Below are 21,460 nucleotides of genomic sequence, written 5' to 3'. Positions count from 1 at the left end.
GTGCCCCGTTAGGGAGATCGAGGGGGGTCCCAGCGGTCGGACCCCCGCAATCAAACACTTATCCCCTATTTTGTGGATAGGGGATAAGTTTCATACCGCTGCAGTTGTCCTTTAATTGCCGCTCAGTCAATCACTGGCCGCAGTGTTATGCCTCAGCCAGTGATTGGCTGAGCAGCAATTGACATACTTCACACACACTCTCCTTTTCCTGGTACTCAGGCCCAATACATCACATTGACTAGGGTCACTGCTGCAGACAGTGACAATTGACATATTAAGCCCCAGCATCTTGAAGAGGAGAGTATGGGAGCAGCATTAATAGAGGCAGCAGGGGAGCGCGGAAGGTATTCATAGCCTTAAAAAATTTAATAAATTAAATAGTCCTCGATAGGACATGTTTACTAAAAATCTTAAAGGGTAACTCATTAAAACTAATTTTTGCTATTGCACTCCTTATGGTAAATAAAAAATATTTCTAATATACTTTGTTTAAAAAAAAAATTAAGTTTTCTATGTTTTATTTGAGCTTAAAAAAAGCTCAAGAGCACATTTTCCCCCATCTTATACACAGACTTTGGACCGAAGTCCAAACACAGAAAGTGCTGCCTGGAGTGCTAGGGGGGGGGGGGGCTTGTCCAGCCTCATCCAATCATAGCTCCTCTCACACTTAACTGCCATATGCTGTTGGTTGGACACTACCCCCTCAGCACTCCAGGCTGCACTTCCTGTTTTTGGGCTTCGGTCCAAAGTCTATGTTTGAGATGGGGAAAATGTGTTCTTGAGCTTTTTTAAGCACAAATAAAACAAAGAAAGCTTCATTTTTTTAAAACTAAGTATATTAGAAATATTTTTTATTTGCCATAAGGAGTGCAATAGCAAAAATTAGTTTTAATGAGAGTGCCCATTTAAGTAAAATAATTAACAGCTCTGGGGTCCATCAAACAATCTTGACTTTCCTGTCTATACGCTCCAACTGCATCACAGGGATTCCCAGTCACTCTTCCCTGTTGTACCACAGGATCAGTGTTGATTACAGAATTAAAGGTGTTAATCAGGTAAGAGTGGGTTAATCACTATAATACAAAGCTGCAGCCCCTCTCCTGAACCCATAACTGTAAGTGATACTCACAAGATAAGCCTAATAATCAGTATAATCACGATGTATGAACTATGACGACATTCACATGTCCATCTGATGGTTTACATTTGAGAACATACCTCACACTTCACTTGTGCCATATGGTCAAATATTACAATATGAGAAATTAATCCTCTGCAGTCTGGAGTGAGACACGTATATTTCAGGAAATCCTGTGCACAGAAAAAGAATACAAATCAAAATTTTACATAAAAGAATGGCGTTTGAAAAATTATTTTCACCTTATTCACAATGACTACATATGAGGCAGCAGGAGAATCTACCTTACCTTGTCATTTTTATCAGAATACAACGTGGCCTTCATTTTTTTCCAACAGCAAACATGAAATTCAACTCTACAGAACTGGCAGCATACCATGCGTATAAAGCCCTGCACAGACAAAAATACATGAGACTTTGAAAAGAGGTATAATTTAACACTAAAAACAAACAATTTATGAATGTGGTATAAGGGTTTTTAAATGTGTGCATCCAATAAGTATATCCTTTCTTATTAATTTATAATTTCTCATTCAGCTCCATTGGGGGACATAGGGACCGTGGGTATATCTTGCTGCCACTAGGCATAACCAAAAAAAAAAAAAAAAAAAGATCGCCTCCTCCCAGCAGGATATACCCCACCTAAGTTTTAGCTTAGTGTCCTAGGAGGCAACACAGGTCTGGGTTTCTCCAGATCTGGTTTATTTTTTTCTAGTGTTAGAGTTTAGATTTTTTTTCTCCCTTTTTGTTTTTTCTAGGTAGGGGCGACAGGAGCATGGCGCTGCCCGATTTCTCCACATGCGACTGAAGGGCACAGTTCCATAGAGTATGGTCCGTTAACCCTTCCTCGCCACCGGCCAGCAGCAGGTTGTACCTTGGGTCCGGGTCACCTATTGCCTCTGCTCGCCCTGCTTATTGAAGCCTGGCATGATGCAGTTGGCCTAGACTGGTGAAGACTTCTGGGGAGAAGACTTCTAGGGAGGTAAGTATACCTCCATAGTTAGGCAAGTATGCTCCTTCTCCCCCCGGCACCCCCGCTCACCCCACCCCACCTCATCCCCACCCTGGGGCCCCTCAGGGGTTAATGATGGGACTACCCTTTAAAAAAACTTGTTGGAGGGGCCTTTTTTTGTGGGGCCTGCGGCAGTAGCGGGAGGGGGCACTTTTGGGGGCCTGCAGCTGTTTTCTACAGTGCAACATCTGTCCGCTACTGCGGCATGTTTGTATCTTATGGCAGCCGTCCCCACACTTGGGAGACCGCTGCTGGCTTTCTCCTTCCTCCGAGCGGCATTTGCGGGCGTCCAGCCTGGGACCTGCCCGCTACTTTAGTCCGCGGGCGGTCGCGGCTATTAGCATCTCCGGCAGCCGTCCACACAGTTGGGAGACGGCTGCCGGCTTCTCATACCTCATGGTGGCATTTCAGGGCGTCCGGCCGGTGGCCATGCCGCTACTTTAGTCCGTGGCTTTGGTCTGGTCCTGGACGCGAGTAGCCCCGCCCCTTAATTTTGCGCGTCCAATTGAGTGCAGCGCACGCACGGGGACTGCATGTTCGGCCTATCCGGAGGCAGCGCGGGCACTGCAGGCGTTTTTCAGCCTCTCCCGTGCAAGCGCGCGTGTAATCTCCTCCCCTATGGGATCACGTGACGCGGCTCAGGAGTCCAGCACTGCTCCCTCACAGACGCTGCTGCACTCTGCTCCTGTGGGTCTCCTGTTTTCTTCAGCTGCTGCATGGTTTTCCTGATCCAGCCAGCTGTCCTACACTCCTGAGGGCTACAGGGACGTCAGTACAGGAACCTGGGTGAGCTTGTTCCAATTTTTCTTCTGTCACTGGGTAGCTGTGCTTTGGCAATGTCCGCCCCCAGCTTTGAACCTTCTTTCAGACAGGCGGCCCCTGCTTCGGTCACTTACGATGCTTGTACAAGGGTGTAAGGTTAAATTTTCGGGGGGGGGGGGGGGGGGGGTTCGGCTAGACCCACTTGTTCTGCCTGCTCTTCCTCATGCCCTACTCCCCCTACCCAGGATAGCCCCTTGGAGCATGTGGCCCCTGACCCTGCCCCGGTTTGGGTCTTCCCTCTCCCAAATGATCTCAGACCTGGTGCAGGTTTCCAAGGAGGTGGCTACGGCCTTAAAGCAGTCCTCCTTAAGTCTCCCTCGGGAGAAAAGTTCAGCATCTTCGGGCTGTCGACGCTCCCACAGATTTCCCAGGGTCATTTATTCTGACTCCTCTCCTGAACACAGGCGCCGCTCGCGCTCCAGGTCCCCCACTCCGAGGCAACGTCCTCGGTAACACGGCCGATCTCCTAGGGGCCGTTCCCATTCCTCGACCCGCCTTACCAGATCCAGGTCACCTAGATCGAGAGCCTCCACTAACCGTTCCCAGTCTCCGGGTGAACTAGCAGACTCAGACTCTGCTCCGCATTCGGATTCTGAAGAGCTGTCATCCATGTCTGACTTGGTGGACAGCTTGGTGTCAGCTGTCAGGGACACCTTCCATCTACAGGACCCTGGAACTTCGGACCCTGCTCCTGAAGTTTCCTTTACATGTACTCATCGCTCTCCCAAGGTCTTCCATCCTCATAAGGAGTTTTATGATCTTCTGGAGACCGCCTGGAAGCTTGCGGAGAAGTGCTTCCAAGGCAATAAACGGTTGAAGACAGTTTTCTCAGGATCTTATCTCTAAATGGACCGTTCCACCATCTGTGGACCCCCCAGTCTCCCGTTCATCTAAATCCAACACCCTGTCATTGTGGCTCTGGCCTCGTCATTCCCTGGTTTCGGTTCACTCTACCGTACCTGTTTCCTCCTCTTCCTCTCCTCCCACAGGTGCTCAGGTAACTCAAGGCGGAAGGAGTCTCAGCCATCCTTGTGGCTCCGGATTGGCCCCACCGGTCTTGGTACGCCGTGGTTCGGCTCGAGGCGGACGTTCCCTTTCGGCTGCCAGATCGCCTCGATCTTCTTTCTCAGGGTCCTCTTTGCCACCCCAATTCACAGCCGCTGTGTTTGACGGCATGGAGGTTAAAACCGTGGTGTTGAAGGCTCGCGGTTTCTCATCTGGGGTTATTCGCACTATGCTCAGGGCGCGTGAGCAATCTTTGGCTAGGATTTACCATAGGACTTGGCGGGCCTATTTTTGGTGATGTGAGGCCCGCTCTCTTTCTCCGGTTCGTTTTTCTCTGCCGAACCTTCTGGCGTTTCTGCAGTCTGGTCTTGAAACGCGTTTGGCTCTTAGTTCTCTTAAGGGTCAAGTATCGGCGCTGTCTATTCTTTTTCAGGGGCCTCTAGCTTCAGACTCGTCTGTTCGCACCTTCCTCCAGGGAGTAGCTCATGAGATTCCTCCCTACAGGTCTCCTATTCCACCTTGGGACTTGAATTTGGTCCTGAGCGCCTTTCAGTCCGTTCCGTTCGATCCTATCCACGACATTTCTCTTTGTTTCCTTTCTTGGAAGGTCGCCTTTTTTGGTAGCTGTGACTTCGATCCGACATGTGTCAGAATTGGCAGCTCTCTCATGTCAACCTCCTTTCCCGATTCTTCATCAAGACAAGGTGGTACTTCGGCCAGTTCCTTCTTTTCAACCGAAGGTGGTCTCGTCCTTTCATCTGAACGAGGATATCGTTCTTCCTTCCTTCTGCCTTGCTCCGTCTCATCCCTGGGAGCGTTCTCTCCACAATCTGGATGTGGTCCGGGCCTTGCGAGTTTACCTTTCAGCCACCTCTTCCTTCCGACGGTCGGAGTCGCTGTTTGTCCTTCCGGAGGGCCGACGCAAGGGTTTGCCGACTTCTAAGGCCACCATCTCCAGGGGGATCCGGTCCGCCATTTCTGAAGCATATCGCTCCAAGGGGAAGGATCCTCCCTTCCGGGTTACGGCTCACTCCACTCGCTCTGTGGGTGCCTCTTGGGCGGTCTTTAACAGGGCTTTGGCCCTACAGGTGTGTAAGGCGGCCACTTGGTCTTCGGTGCACACGTTCACCAAGTTCTACCAAGTGCACACTTCTGCATCCGTCGACGCTTTTGCAGGTTTTGCAGGCAGCGGTGGCTCTGCCATCCGCTTGATTCCGGGTTGCATTGTTTTTCCCGCCCCGGGGACTGCTTTGGTACGTCCCACGGTTCCTGTGTCCCACAATGGAGCTGAATGAGAAAAGGAGATTTTTTTTACACTTACCGTAAAATCTTTTTCTCAGAAGCTCCATTGGGGGACACAGCTCCCACCCAGTATTTTTTTTAGTTGTGGTCTGGGAGTCGGTTGCCTGTCAATCTGTTGGTTCATTTGTTTTGACAGGGCTTCCCTCCGGACTCTGTACTTTTCGGTTCCTCCTATTGCTTTGGGACTAAAATTGAGTGTCTCTAAGTCAGTAGGTGGGATATATCCTGCTGGGCGGAGCCAACCTTTTTTTTTGTTATGCCTAGTGGTGTCAGCGCCTCATAGTGGCAGCAAGATATACCCACCGTTCCTGTGTCCCCCCAATGGAGCTTATGAGAAAAAGATTTTACGGTAAGTGTAAAAAATCTCCTTTTTATTGTTAATTTGTTTCAAAACATCTAAAAGTAAAGAATGACGCAACTATGCAATAATCTTTAATTATTAAAAAATGAAAAATTCAACATACATGAAGCCCTTTAAAAAAAATAAAAATAATCAATCATCATTGCTTTATCCTACCTTAAAGTCAGGGTCTGAGAAATATATCTGAGGTTTAGGCAAACTTAAACACTGCTCATAGCGACATATGGCATCTGGCTTAGGTGGAAACTTGCATTCTTCAATGGCATTATCTAGGAGAACCTAAAGAAAGAAACACCAGTCAAAAGGTAACGTAAAGGGGTACTCCAGTGGAATTTTTTTTATTTTTTTTTTATCAACTGGTGCCAGAAAGTTAAACAGTTTTATAAATTACTTCTCTTAAAAAAAAATCTTTACCCTTCCAGTACTTATCAGCTGCTGTATACTCCAGAGGAAGTTCTTTTCTTTTTTGTGTTGTCCACAGTGCTCTCTGCTGACACCTGATGCCCGTATCAGGAACTGTCCAGAGCAGTAGAAAATCCCCATTGCAAACCTATGCTGCTCTGTACAGTTCCTGACACGTACAGAGGTGTCAGCAGAGAGCACTGTGGACAAGATTAAAAAAAGAAATTCAAAAAGAAAAGAATTTCCTCTGTAGCATACAGCTGCTAAAAAGTACTGGAAGGGTAAAAAATTTTTAATAGAAGTAATTTACAAATCTGCTTAACATTCTGGCACCAGTTGATTTAAAAAAATTAAATTATTTCCACCGGAGTGCCCCTTAAAGTGTACGCGTCAGATCCAACTAAAAAACATTTTTTTTATATATCACTCAGTACCTAATCCTGACCATGTACATCAAATTTTTATGTGTCTAGCACATTTATTTTTTATTACTTTATTTATAAAAAATTTTATGTGTTTTTTGTTTGTTTGTTGTGTTTTTTAAGTCACCATTACGGCAAACAAAAATTGTGCGGAATCCCAGCCTCATGCTGGTTTCACACAACCAGATTGTGTGTCTATATTACATCTGTTTTGTGCAAATGTGGCACATATTTTAAAAACAAAGCATGTGCTACATTTATGTGTCTTGCAGATGGAATACAGCTATTATGAAGAGGGATGTATCTGCATTTTGTTTGCACTGCATCCATATTTAATCAGGATTTTTTCATCTACCTTTCATCTGTGTTTGAATTTACTGTATAGAAAGAGACTCATCAGAATTTACTCTACAGAAATACAGATGAGATACGGAGGACGTAATAATGGTATTTCAGCTGTAAAACATTCATATTTCAGATCCATATTATAGACATATACCCATACGCTCGTGTTGAAGAGGCTGTAGTGCAGTTTTTTCCACCAATGTGAGTCTTCCTATAAATGGCTCTGCAAATTAAATAAAATCAATCTATATTTGACACTTACCTGTAATTTTTCAGGCCTAGTTTCTTCAATGACAAAAGAGGTAGTTGGCCAAGTTAAAACACCAGGAACCATCTTATGATTCACCATGGTCTTTGACTTAATATATTGATTTAATGCATCAGAAAACCTGAAAAAAACAAGCAAAAAAAGACAACATTTGGAATTAAAATGATAAAAATATATAGGTCTTGCTTGTGTAAGCCAAAGAAATAAACTCAAATACCTTCTAATTCTCAGGGGAACAATCAAATTAATCAGGAACCGGCCTAAGTCAAGCCTATACTCTGAATCTACTGAATTATTTCAACTCTAAAGATGTTAATGCAGTGTTTCCCAACCAGGGTGCCTCCAGATGTTGCAAAAAGGAGATTTTTGTTTACTTACCGTAAAATCTCTTTCTCGGAGGATCCATTGGGGGACACAGACAGTGGGTGTATGCTGCTGTCTCTAGGAGGTGTGACACTATGGTAATAAAAAAAAGTCTGCTCCTCCCAGCAGGATATACCCGTCTTCAGGCCCTGAGGTAATCGGTTTAAGTTCCAGAGCAATAGGAGAGGACCAACAGGTCAAAGAAAACCCAAACAGTCCGAGAACCAGAAGAAAAAAACATAACTGAACACACCCTCGGACAGAGAACCAAAGGAAACCCCAAAAAGGGCAGGAGCTATGTCCCCCAATAGATCCTCCGAGAAAGAGATTTTACAGTAAGTAAACAAAAATCTCCTTTTCTCTATCGGCTCCATTGGGGGACACAGACCGTGGGACGTACCAAAGCCGATCCTTGGGTGGGCAGATAAGCAGTCAGGCAGACGGCCGGTCCACTGCCGCCTGCAACACTTTACGGCCCAGACTAGCATCAGCCGACGTGAAGGTATGAACTCGGTAGAACCTCGAGAAAGTGTGCAAAGACGACCAGGTAGCCGCCTTGCAAATCTGCGAGGCCGAGGCTCTATTCTGGAGAGCCCAGGATGCCCCAACAGAACGGGTAGCATGAGCCACAACCCTGAAAGGAGGAATCTTCCCCTTACAGCGATAGGCTTCCGAAATGGCAGACCGAATCCACTGAGAAATGGTGGCCTTGAAAGCAGACTGTCCCTTACAACGACCTTCTGTAAGGGCGAAAAAGGAATCACACTGACGAAACGAAGAAGTGATGGAGAGATAAGACCGAACGGCCCGAACTACATCCAGCTTGTGTAGTAAGCGCTCCTTAGGATGAGAAGGAGCAGGACAAAAAAGACGGGAGGACAATGTCTTCATTGAGATGAAAGGCCGAAACCACTTTGGGCAAAAAGGAAGGATCTGGCCGGAAAACAACCTTGTCCTGGTGGATCACCAGAAACGGAGAACGGCAGGAGAGAGCTGCCAATTCAGACACCCTCCGGATGGAGGTGATAGCAACAAGAAACGCCACTTTCCAAGAAAGGAGGCGGAGAGACACCTCTCTAAGGGGCTCAAAGGGTTAACCCTGGAGGGCACTCAGAACCAGATTCAAGTCCCAAGGGGGAGAGGGTGACCGATAAGGAGGAACAGCATGCACCACTCTGAAGGAAGGTCCAGACTTGAGAATTAGAAGCCAGAGGCCGCTGGAAAAGAACAGCAAGGGCCGAAACCTGACCTTTAAAGCAACTGAGACAACCCCAGTTCCAAACCAGACTACAAAAAGGAGAGAAGACGGGGAACCGAGAAGGTTACAGAGGATAAGTCCTGAGCTTCACACCAACGAAAATAAGACCGCCAAGTACGGTGGTAAATTCTTGCAGAGGAGGGCTTACGAGCCCTGAGCATGGTGTGAATGACTTGGGAAGAGAACCCGCGGGCCCTCAAAACCACGGTCTCAACCGCCACGCCGTCAAATGCAGCAACTGTAAATTGGGGTGGCAAAGAGGACCCTGAGAGAGCAGGTCCGGACGGAGCGGAAGGCGCAGTGGAGCTTCGCCCAGGAGCCTGACTACCTGGGCGTACCACGACCTTCGGGGCCAATCTGGAGCTACCAGAATGGCGGGGACGTCCTCTGTTTTGAGCTTCCTCAGAACCCTGGGAAGGAGCGGAAGGGGAGGGAACAGATAGGGTAGGGCAAACCCCGCCCAAGGAATCACTAGGGCGTCCACGGCCAGAGCCTGAGGGTCCCGGGACTTGGACAGAAAAGGAAGGATCTTCCGATTGTGCCGGGACGCAAAGAGGTCCACGTCTGGAAAGCCCCAGAGGTCGCAGTTGCGCGAAGACCTCTGGATGTAGAGACCACTCTCCGGGGTCGGGTGAGGACCGACTGGGGAAGTCCGCTTCCCAGTTGAGCACCCCCGGAATGTGAATTGCTGAAATGGCCGGAACCTTGCTTTCTGCCCAGATGAAAATCTTGGTCACCTCAGCCATGGCTGCCGAGCTGCGAGTGCCGCCTTGTTGATTTATGTATGCCACGGCCGTGGCGTTGCCCGACTGGACGCGGACAGGACGGGACTGAAGCCGGGACTCCCAATGAAGACAAAGAAGCGCCCGTAATTCCAATTTGTTTATCGGAAGAAGGGCCTCTCGGGGAGACCAGAGTCCCTGAACCGCCCAATCCCTGAACACGCCGCCCCAGCCCGACAGGCTGGCATCCGTTGTAACTACCTGCCAGTGAAGGGGAAGAAATGACCGCCCTTGGAGAAGAAGGGGGGAGCGGAGCCACCAGCGCAGAGACTGACGGACCCTGCGAGGGAGAACAATCTGATGATCGAGGGACAGAGGAGACCTGTTCCACCGAGAGAGAATCGCCAGTTGAAGGAGGCGGTAATGAAACTGGGCAAAGGGTACGGCCTCCATAGTTGCCACCATCCGATCCAGGACTTCCATACAAGTGCGGATGGAGACTGAGACCTGGGTCGGAAGGGAGCGGACCCACGACAGAAGCGCCAGACGTTTGTCCGGTGGGAGGCAAATTCGGGCAGAGGCAGTGTCGAAGCGAAGTCCCAAGAAGGTTAGAGACTGGGTAGGAGAGAGGACTGACTTGTCCCGGTTGATCATCCACCCGAAGCGATCCAGAGTGTGGAGAGTGATGTCCACATTCTCCAGAGTCTGGGCTCTGGTTGGAGCCTTGATGAGAAGGTCGTCCAGGTAGGGTATCCCCGAGACTCCCCTCGACTGTAACAGGCCCATCACTGGCGCAAGGATCTTGGTAAAGATCGGAGGAGCCGTGGCCAGGCCAAAGGGGAGGGCTACTAATTGAAAATGCCCCTCTGGAACCGCAAAGCGGAGGTACCGATGATGGCCTGGAAATATTGGGACATGGAGGATGCCTGATTTGGGCGCAAACTGGCCTGACCGGTTGGTGTCCGACTTCCAAGACGGGCGCGTTCGGAACGAGGGAGCTTTCTTGTCCCGCGAAGGCGCCTGCCCGGACCCTTTGCTGGAGCCAAAGGTCCAAAAGGACCGAAAAGAAGAGGACTTCCTTTGGGAAGTAGGGCGAGCCTTATTTTGAGTAACAAGGAACTCTTACCTCCTTTCGCCTCAGAGATAATCTCATCAAGGCGCTTGCCAAAAAGACAGCCACTTGTAAAGGGAAGCTCAGTGAGAGACCTTTTGGAAGCGGCATCCACATTCCAAGCTTTAAGCCACATAGAGCGGCGGAGAGCCACTAGGTGACCCACAGCAAAGGCAGAACAACGGGCTGACTGCATGGAAGCCGCGCACAGGAAGTCCCCAGATTTAGAACATTGGAGAGCCAGAGCAGATAGATCCTCTGGGGGGATCCCGCTAAGATACCCTGATGGAGCTTTAGGCACCACTCCGACAGAGCCTTGGACACCCATGTCGAGGCGAAGATGGGAAGAAGAGAAGAGCCAGCTGCTTCAGAGGCAAACTTCGCTAAGGATTCTACCTTTTTGTCCGTGGAATCCTTGAAGGCAGCGGCATCTGCCAGTGTAGTCGCCTTAGAGATCCGGGAGATTGGTGGATCCACTGAGGGAGGGGAAACCACCTTAGTGACAAGGTCCTTGTCAAATGGATAACGTTCTTGAATCGTCTTGATTCCCGGGAACCTCTTGCCTGGATGTTTCCATGCAGATTCCTGAATGGCGTCAAAGTCAGCGTGAAAGGATACTCCTTGAGTGACATCCGAAGATCCTGGGTCCTCTAAGTGAAAGGTGTCTCTTATGGCTTTCACCAATGAGTTCACCGTTTCAACTGAATCCGTGGCTTGGCAGAGCGGCGACTCAGAGAACGTCCTCTGGAGGAGTGACGTTTGTGCCCAGATGAAAAGGAGGGGAGGGACCCACGAGGGGAACGCCCACGTCTATCTGAAGACTCAATGCAAGAGTCAGACGAGGCACCCCTAGTACGCTTGTGAGAGTGTGAAGCATGTGGAGACGAGGAGCGAGCCCTCTCAGAGGCCCTGCACAGGGTAGACCCCTTCAAGGCGGACACCACTTCCCGGGAGGCCTCAGCCACCGAACGGGAGACTTGGGTCAAGTCAGCCATATACTGGGTCAGGGAAGAAACCCAGGCTGGTGGAGTGGCTGAATCCACAGGAACCGAAAGGGCATCAGGGGGTACCAGGGGGTCTGGGGGAGCAGTGGAGCAGGCAGGGCAAGTGGGCTCAGTAGAGCCAGGCATCTTGGTATTACAGTGCTTCCAGACAAACTAAGTCACTGACGTTCCAGGTTTCTGTGTAGAGGGAGGAACAGCTCTGGGTACGGACATAATGAGAAAAGACAGGAATTTTCTCACCCTAGTCTGTGTCCCCTGGCAGCGAGTAGAACTCGGCTCCGTGCAGCTAGTGAAAAAAAGGCCAGCCAATAGCCAGAGAGGCGTGCCTGAGGACGAGGCACTAAAGGATTGGCCACTCACAGTGAAATTTGCGCCCACGGCTTTGATTAGAGGACACTTCGCGCCTCCAGGGAGCTCCGACGGCCCTGTGGGCGGAGCTAATGGAGGACGGGGAAGAAGCTGTCATGGCGCCTGTTCCTAGTCCAGAGCGCATATGTCAAACGCATATGTGCTCGGGGGAGAAAGAGAGCGAGCGGCGCTGCGGCTTCCGTGATATAACCCCGCATCATATCACGGCGGGCCCGGCGTCATAGTGAAGCCGGGACCCGCCGCTAATAGCGCGCGGCACTGATCGCGGTGCCGTGCGCTATTAACCCTTTAGCCGCGCGCTCAAAGCTGAGCCGCGCGGCTAAAAATGAAAGTAAAAGTGCCTGGCTAGCTCAGGGGGCTGTTCGGGATCGCAGCGGTATAATCGCGGCATCCCGAACAGCTATAGCATAGGAGGAAGGTCTCTTACCTTCTCCTGCGCTGTCCGATCGCCGAATGAATGCTTCAAGCCTGAGATCCAGGCTTGAGCAATCAATCGCTGAAAACACTGATTGATCCATTCCTATGGCGATGCATCAGTGTTAAAGATGAGTAAATGCAATGTTATAGCACCTTATGGGAGCTATAATATTGCATAAGAAAAGTGTTAAAAAAAAAAATTAACCCTTTCAATTATCCCTTCCCCTAATAAAAGTTTGAATCACCCGGCATTTCCAAGAATTAAAAAAAAAAAAACTGTGTAAATAAAAATAAACATATGTGGTATCGCCGCGTGCGGAAATGTCCGAATTATAAAAATATAACAGTTTTTAAACCGCATGTTCAATGGCTTATGCGCAAAAAAATTCCAAAGTACAAAATTGCGTATTTTTGGTCACTTTTTATATCATCAAAAGATGAATAAAAAGCGATCAAAAAGTCCGATCAATGCAAGAATGATACCGACAAAAAATTCAGATCACAACGCAAAAAATTAGCCCTCATAGCCCCCTGAACATGGAAAAATAAAAAAGTTATAGGGCTCAGAAAATGAAAGTTTTAAACGTATACATTTTCCTGCATGTATTTATGATTTTTTTTCAGTAGTAATACAAAATCAAACCTATACAAGTAGGGTATCATTTTAACCGTATGGACCTAGAGAATAAAGATAAGATGCCATTTTTACCGAAAAATGGACTACGTAGAAACGGAAGCCCCCAAAAGTTACAAAATGGCATTTTTTATTTAAATTTTGTTGCACAATGATTTTTTTTCCGTTTCGCCGTAGATTTTTGGGTAAAATGACTGATGTCATTACAAAGTAGAATTGGTGGCGCAAAAAATACGCCATAATAAAGATTTTTAGGTGCAAAATTGAAAGAGTTATGATTTTTTAAAGGTAAGGAGGAAAAAACGAAAGTGCAAAAACTGAAAAACGCCTGGTCCTTAAGGGGTTAAAGATGCCACTGCTCGCCCCAGAAAGAATAGAGCCCCAGTACAGCCACCCCCATAAACCTAAAAAAAAGTTGGGCCAAAAACAGAGGGTCTCCAGAGGTTGCAAGTCTGCACCTAAGGAGAAGGAATTACTCACCTCAGTCAGAAGAACTTACCTAATGGAGTCTTCTGTGAAGTCTTCAGTCAGCTTTTTGTCACCTGCATCACGCCTGGCTGCTATGCGCGAGCGAGGCGAGCAGGGGAATAGGGAGACCCGGACCCATGAGGTACAAACCCAGGCGCTGACCGTTGGCGAGGGGGGTGAACAGCGTATATACGCAACGTCTGTGCCCCCTTACTCGCAATGGGGAAACAGGGAACCGGAGTCCCTGAGTCCCCACCTGAAAACATGAAAGAAAAAGGGAATAAAAAAAAAACTAACATGTCCCTATACTAGGAAAAACAATAAAATAGAAGACCTGGTCTGGAGAATTCCAGACCATGTCCACCTCCTTCAGACACTAAGCTTAAACTGATTACCTCAGGGCCTGAAGGCGGGTATATCCTGCTGGAAGAAGCCGACTTTTTTTTATTACCATAGTGTCACACCTCCTTGAGACAGCAGCATACACCCACAGTCCCCCAATGGAGCCGATAGAGAAACTACAACTCCCAGCATGACCGGAACGCTTAAGGCTGTCCGGGCATGCTTGGAGTTGTAGTTTTGCAACAACTGGAGGAACCCTGGTTGGGAAACAGTGTGTTAAAGGGTTAAAAAAAAAATATGTTAACTTACCGATTTTGCCTTAAATATACATTGCCAATTCCATAAAAAGCCAGAGAGTTAAACCTCTCCTTGGAATGGTGCTGTATAATCCCCTTGAACTGGTTTTCGGCTTTTCCCAATTCCTACAAAAACAGTTCAGGTGTGAGTAAACTTGTCAAGGACCGATGCGAAAGATGTGCCGTAAAGGCAGAAATGATTTTTCATAGCAATAAAAAAAAATATATATATATATTCACTGAACTTAAATATGGTTGTTGTTATTAATCAATAATCATGGGTAATCAATTATGCTGAAAGAATGGTTAAGAGGTATTTAACTATTAACAGGGTTGTTATGGGCAAAACCAGACAGTTTTGGATCAAGGCAGATTGATATTTTTTATCGACAAAACCAAGTATTTGAAGAATGGGGAACCCTTGTTTCTCCTCATCAGCACAACCATGCTTTAAAGGGGTTTTCCAGTGAAAGTAAACCTATGTATGGTGTCAAAAAACAAAACAAATTCCATTATGAGCTGTGCTCTTTCCCTTGTAGCCGTGATATCACATTTGTCCTCATCTGCTTGACATGAGACCAGTGATGTGAAGGGGGGAATATTTTACTGCTCATTTGATCTAAAGGGGTACTCCGTTGGAAAACATTTTTTTTTTTTTTTATTAAATCAACTGGTGCCAGAAAGTTGAACAGATTTGTAAATTACTTCTATTAAAAAATCTTTACCCATCAGCAGTGCTTTCTGCTGATACCTGATGCCCGTATCAGGAACTGTCCAGAGCAGAATAGGTTTGCTATGGGGATTTTCTCCTGCTCTGGACAGTTCCTGATACGGGCATCATGTGTCAGCAGAGAGCACTGTGGACAAGACAAAAAGAAATTCAAAAAGAAAAGAATTTCCTCTGTAGCATACAGCTGCAAAAAAGTACAGGAAGGGTAAAGATTTTTTAATAGAAGTAATTTACAAATCTGTTTAACTTTCTGGCACCAGTTGATTTAAAAAAATAAATAAATGTTTTCCACCGGAGTACCCCTTTAAGACTCATTACTTCAGGCAGCAGGGAGCGTGTTTTCACAGAAACTACTGTGACTGATAACAGAAGACCTGTGCACTTTGGCTAATCACATTATTTTAGTTAATTGCTATATTATACTTTTTGACACCATACATAGTATGTTTCTTTTGCTGGACAACCCCCTTAAGTGGTAGTCAAGCAATCATCCTGCTGTTCCATACCTAATGGGTGGTGCTCATTCAGTAAAAAAAAGGAGTGTAAATGCCACACAAACATCAATGTTGAGCAAAACCATTATCTGTAAAATCAGTGTGAACATCAAAGCCATGTTTAATACTTACCACGCATTGTCCAATACCGAGCAGTGCATTCGCCTGTCCATATAGAAGGACTACATAATCCAGCTTTGTTAGATGTAAACTCTGAAGTAGAGAAGAGAAACAATTAATCTGTAAAAAGCAATGTAGCAATCATCTACATAGATTATTAAAAATAATCCTGCAGCCCCTCTAGTTTTGCCCTGGAGAGCAGCAACTGGCCTCCATCTGTGCGGGGGACCTGTAACATCTGTATTTAGCCAGAACAGAGGGGCCACTGCAATAACTAACTCCTGCGGGGTGTAACTCAGAATGATCGTCTATTTTAAAATGATTATTCACTATTATAAACAGGCACTAAATAATAGCACATTTTCCCTGCAGAAGGTGATGAAAACCTATCAAAAGGGATAACAGCTGCCAGATCCAGTGTGTTCAGCTATAGCAAATCTTTGTTTAAGAAAAGAATCTTGTACACTGAAGATAATTTACCTGGAGGTCACCTCGTTCCAGGATGTCCAGGAGCTTAGAGAATATTCCCTCTGCATTGCGACAGCGCTTGTCATTTAGTGCTTCATAGGCTTCCCGCACAAGGGACTTCACTGTATCCTGAACGTTGGCTAAATCAACCTGCAAGTCACATTACAATGATATTAAAATGTAGAAGTTTACCCTAGTAGCACCTGGGGCAGGGTTCACACTACAGAATCTCCTTCCGGAAAAATTCCAGGTGGAGATTCTGAGAGCAGCAATCGTCCATTGAATCAGGTATTCTACCAAAAAAAATGAACAAGTTCATTCTTTTAGTGAAAAGCTCTTTAGTGTGCACTGGAATCCCATTGCCAGCTGCACCAGAATTCCCAAGTTAGTTCTTCAGATTAATTTCTTAATATATCTTTATAGTGGTCAGAGCTTTAGTTTGCTCATACAGAACCCAAAACAGAGTTAATTTGTGGCAGTTAGCCACCTGTATATAATGCTATGTAGTGTAGTCTAGGGATCGACCAATATCGTTTTTTTTAGGGCCGATACCGATAATCGGTGGAGGCTAGGGCCGATAACTTATACCGATATTCCGGTATAAGTTATCGGCTATTTAACCCCCTGCGACACCGCTGCAGATCTTTGATTTAAAGCGGGCGCTTTAAATCAATGATCTGCAGTGGCTTTTGCGGGGCCATAGGCCGCCGCCACCCGCTTCTCTCCCCTACCTGTCAGGGTGGTCCGGGCCATCCATCCTTCCTTCCTGTAGTGTCCGGGGGCATTCCGGGTGGAGGGTGAACCGGTCCGGGCTGTCCTTCTGCGGCGGTCATCTTCTCCACTCCGGGCAGGCTCCGGCCTAGTACGCTGCATAGACGCCGCTGCGCAGTGACGCCCGTGCGCAGCGACGCACCTGACGTCACTGCGCAGCGGCGTCTATGCAGTGTACTAGGCCGGAGCCTGCCCGGAGTGGAGAAGATGACCGCCGGAGAAGAAGGACAGCCCGGACCGGTTCACTCTTCACCCGGAACGCCCCCGGACACTACAGGAAGGAAGGATGGATGGCCCGGACCACCCCCATTACGGGTAAGTTTAATTTTTTTATTGACTCGGAGGGTGGGGGAGGGGCCCGACCGGTATAGCGGTATGGGCAAAAATCCATACCGGTATACCGCCCAGCATCACGGTGGGGGGTGCGACGCGGTGCTGTGGGTCGGGGGTGCGGTGCGGCGGGTCGGGGGGGTGGCGGTCGCGGTGCAGTGGGGGCGGTGCGGGGGGCATTATCGGCTTATCGGCAAGGTAATTGCCGATACCGATAATGCCCAAAATCGTGATTATCGGCCGATAATATTGGCCATACTGATAATCGGTCGATCCCTAGTGTAGTCTAGTTTATTTACCGGTGCCATTATGACCCAAATATCTGCTCCACTCCGGTTTTGCCCTGGGACTATGTGATCTGCAAATAGACTTGCTGAAACTTGCAGTGGGTTGTGTGTGAAGCGGAAGTCTTTTTATCTATTTATTCCAATGAGAAGCAAATCAATGTGCTCATTAGAAACATATCTTTTAAAGAGGTATTCCAGGGAAAAAAATTATTTTTTTTTTTTTTTTTTTAATATCAACTGGCTCCAGAAAGTTAAACAGATTTGTAAATTACTTCTATTAAAAAATCTTAATCCTTCCAATAATTATCAGCTGCTGAATTTGAGTTGTTATGTTCTGTGACAACAGTGCTCTCTGCTGACATCTCTGCTTGTCTCGGGAACTGCACAGAGTAGAAGAGGTTTGCTATGGGGATTTGCTTCTACTCTGGACAGTTCCCAAGACAGGTGTCATCAGAGAGTCCTTAGACAGAAAAGATCAACTCAACTTCAGCAGCTAAAAAGTACTGAAAGGATTAAGATTTTTTAATATAATTTACAAATCTGTTTAACTTTCAGTTGATATATTAAAGTTTTTTCCTAGATAACTACCTAATATGCCCTTAAAGGGGTTAACAGACTACTAACTAACTAGCAGGATATTAACTGTCTCTTTAGCACAAGGTTCTCACTGCTGAGATGTAAAATTTCTGTTCTTTTCTTACCTGTGAAGGAGCAGCAGATGAAGTCTTTTGGATTTCACTGATTGGATTAGAAATCCTGGAAACAATAATTAGATACAAATAAGTTAAACAACTCTGCCTTGTACTGCCCTCCTCTTTAAGAGTAAGTTCATACCTTCGTATGTGCTGCGGATTTTACTACCCAATAATTTAAATGGGTTCACATAAAATCTGCAATCATGGAGGATTTGCTAATTTACCATGGACCCATTAAAATCAATGGGCAAAAATTCTGCTGCAAATTTTCAGCAGCAGCTACACTGAAGAAAACAGGCACATGTGAACATACCCTAAGGCTGTGTGCACACATTACAGTTGTATTGCAGTACTGCGTCACCACAGTAAAAAATTATGCAGTACCGCAATTTAACTGCAATGTGTGAACAAAGCCTTACAGCGGTATTCAGGCTTTAGACATTTTATATAAGATGTCTGATCGTGGGGTGGACCCCCCGCGATCTCCCTGCAGCACCCGCATTATGTGTGGAGCTGTGTCTCCAGGCATGGAAACCGATAGTTTTCTGTCGGTGACGTGAGGTAACACCACGTGACGTTACGTCACTTCTCCAGTCCCGAGAACTTTCAGTTTCCCAGCCTGGAGACACAGCTCCGCACATAATGCGGGTGCTGCAGGGAAATCAGGGGGGGGGGGGTGCTCCGCGATCAGACATCTTATCCCCTATCCTTTGCGGGTGTAAAAACGCTACGCTCCTGGGGAGAGCCGGGGTGCCATGTAGGAGATCGCAGGAGGGTCCCAGCAGTCGGACCCCCTGCGATCGGATAATTATCCCCTATACTTTGATAAGGGATACGTTTCATGGCACAACAGAACTCATTTAATACCCTTAAAGAACAATATATTGAGTTTCTTACCTTAATTTCTCAGAATCACTCCCCTTTCCCTTGGATTTTCCTTTTTTGGGCTGTGGACCTGAAATGGACACAAACAAGTAATTAATGATCACCTTACAGAGGCCCCAGTACGGAAGACAATAAAATGGTTGTTATGGTTCTTACTGGGCAGGTTTTCTGAACATTCTTTAATTCCTGTGTTACATTCAGTGGTACATTCCTATTAAGAAGTAAAATAAGCATTGTTACCTTAGAATTAAAAAAAAAAAAACTAAGTAATACAAAATAAAAAATGCTATGGAACACAAACCTAAATATGAATTTCAGCCTTAAACTATAACAACTTCATTAGATGGGAATAATCCTTTATTAATAAGATTTGTCACACTTCAGGGAGTCTCCTCCAGAAGGTGGGATACAAAAATGTTATCAAGATGGCAAAGAGTCCCTTCTCGCCTTCCTCACATGATGCCCGCAGTTCCTTCTCAATATTAGAGTACGTTCACACATACAGGATCCTGTGCAGATTTGATGCGCAGGATTTGTAACTCTAGATTAGAAGCGGTGCTCAGTCATTTAGTTTACATTGAAAATCCTGCACATCAAATCCAGCGCAGGATCCTTGCTTTGTGCTCTGGGGCACAGTAATAGTGGAGCAGGAAAGTGACGAATCCAAACTAATCCCTCAAAGTTGGAAGCAACAATTGTTCAAAATGTATTGGTATTTAATTATTATTAATGGAACTAAGGGGCCTAAGCCGACCACTGAAAACAGTGTCATGGAGTTACCCCTTCTCCACCAAAAGTTACAGCTGGCACACAGTCAGGCAGTGAATGTTCTCCTGTCATTCACTAAACATTTTGTTTATTAAGACCGAGTAGGAGTACCAATAATTATTTTATTTTTTTAACTCCTTAAGGACGCATGGCGTACGGGTCCATCCCCGTTCCCAAGTCCTTAAAAGGACAACTGCAGCGTTAAGACACTTATCCCCCTATCCACAGGATAGGGGGATGTGTTTAATCACGGTGGGTCCGACCGCTGGGACCCCCCGCGATCTCCTGAACGCCTCAGTGACAGCGCCTAATGCGTGTAGCATCGACCTAGAGAGGTCGACGGTCATCCCCCTCCCTATACAGTTCTATGGGAGTGCCTCCCTGCCTCCATTCATGCCTCCCTGCCTCTCCCATAGAACTACATGGAGGCGGCGTGTCGGCCGCAACTTCACGCTGTGAACGGCACACCTCCTGCACGGGATAGCTGCGGCAGAGCCGTGGCCCCGTTAAGGAGATCGCGGGGCCTCGGAGAATGGAGCTGGCCGGATGAGAGAACGGTGGTGCAGGTGCACTTGGAAAACCGGACGCCATAGATATCTCCTATCTACACCTTGCAGACTTATTGTCACACATTGGGTGAATATTCTAGGTTTGATTCGTGTATTTTGGATGAATCATAAAAAAAGAAGAATTGATGCATATATTAGCATATGTGACTATTTATTTTTAGCACCCAGCCACTACGCTCCCCACCCTGATACCACCGGGCCTGTATTTTCTATTGAAAGACTCCCAGGCTCTGGACAGGAAGGTTACTCCAGAAGACTGCGGTGTCAGTGTAGCGCAACTGAAGCCGTCAAGGGAAGGAGAAACACACCTTACTAGGGAGATTGTGCCGAGAGGGGAGGAGAGCAATGGTAAGACCCAAACGACAGATGGTGGCTAGACCGGCCGTCCCCGAGCCATACATGATTGCACAAACCCCTCCAACAGAGGAGTGTGCCAAGGCCGCATAAGCAGCAGTAGATAACCAAGAAACAGAAAGAGAGCCAGGCTGCAATAGTGGGCAGAATGCACACAGGCATAGACAGCGAAAGGCTCTTTTGGGAAGAGAGAGATGGCTCCAACTTGGTAGTAGAAAGCGCCCAGGGAAATAGCCCCCCTAGTGGAGGGGGAAAACAAGGGGTGGTCTAGATGAAACAGGCACTGACCATGCCAAACCCCCTGATCCCCATACCCCTGTGGAAGGGAGATTGACAAAGAGCGCCAGGTACTGTAGCAGCAGATGGGCACAAACTGAGCCAGTCCGTTCATGTGGAAGGCATGGAGGCACCTGGAGGCATGGGGGGGGGGGGGTGTTGAACTGACTGACGTCCCACCAGGCCCCATGCCAGAACAGAGGTGCTCAACCGCCACAGACCTGTAGAAACAAGACTACAGGAAGGCTCGAGGCATATCCCACTGACAGAAAGGAAGGTGGGCTCCACATGTGCAGAGGGACCGTAGTATACGTAGGGACACAGACATGAATACCTCACGATAGTAGTGGGGTACCAAGACAGCAGATCCAAAAGTAACTGTAAACATCCAAAGGTCCTGCAGTATGGAAGACAGGCTCAGCACCCAATGTTGTTTAACAACCATGCCCCCAAGTAGACCAATGTGGAACTCTTAGAAAGAAGAACAGAGTGCTGCTGCTGTAGGTGGGAAAGTCCATGGAACTTGCAGGAAACGCCCGCACCCCATCTAAGGGTGCTACGCACCAGGACTGCTGTCGCAGACATAAGAGATGAAGAAAGCATGTGGGGCAGGAAACATGTAGACAAAGTCTGACTAACAGGTATTGGAAAA

The 21,460-nt window shown here is 47.2% G+C and overlaps 1 protein-coding gene across 1 annotated transcript in view; it reads right to left on the bottom strand.

Annotated features, from left to right (window-relative positions):
- TTC3 (tetratricopeptide repeat domain 3) overlaps positions 1-21,460 on the bottom strand; it is a 150,850-nt gene that overhangs the window by 76,063 nt on the left and 53,327 nt on the right. The window contains 10 exon segments of the mRNA XM_056559619.1: positions 1,219-1,311; positions 1,428-1,529; positions 5,797-5,919; positions 7,072-7,198; positions 14,075-14,187; positions 15,418-15,498; positions 15,886-16,023; positions 17,963-18,017; positions 18,854-18,911; positions 18,998-19,052. Coding sequence (XP_056415594.1) covers positions 1,219-1,311; positions 1,428-1,529; positions 5,797-5,919; positions 7,072-7,198; positions 14,075-14,187; positions 15,418-15,498; positions 15,886-16,023; positions 17,963-18,017; positions 18,854-18,911; positions 18,998-19,052 — 945 coding nt within the window.

This window comes from Hyla sarda, chromosome 2 (assembly GCF_029499605.1).
Source record: "Hyla sarda isolate aHylSar1 chromosome 2, aHylSar1.hap1, whole genome shotgun sequence".
Taxonomy (NCBI): Eukaryota; Metazoa; Chordata; class Amphibia; order Anura; family Hylidae; genus Hyla; species Hyla sarda.
This window is presented reverse-complemented; position numbering and strand designations above follow the sequence as displayed.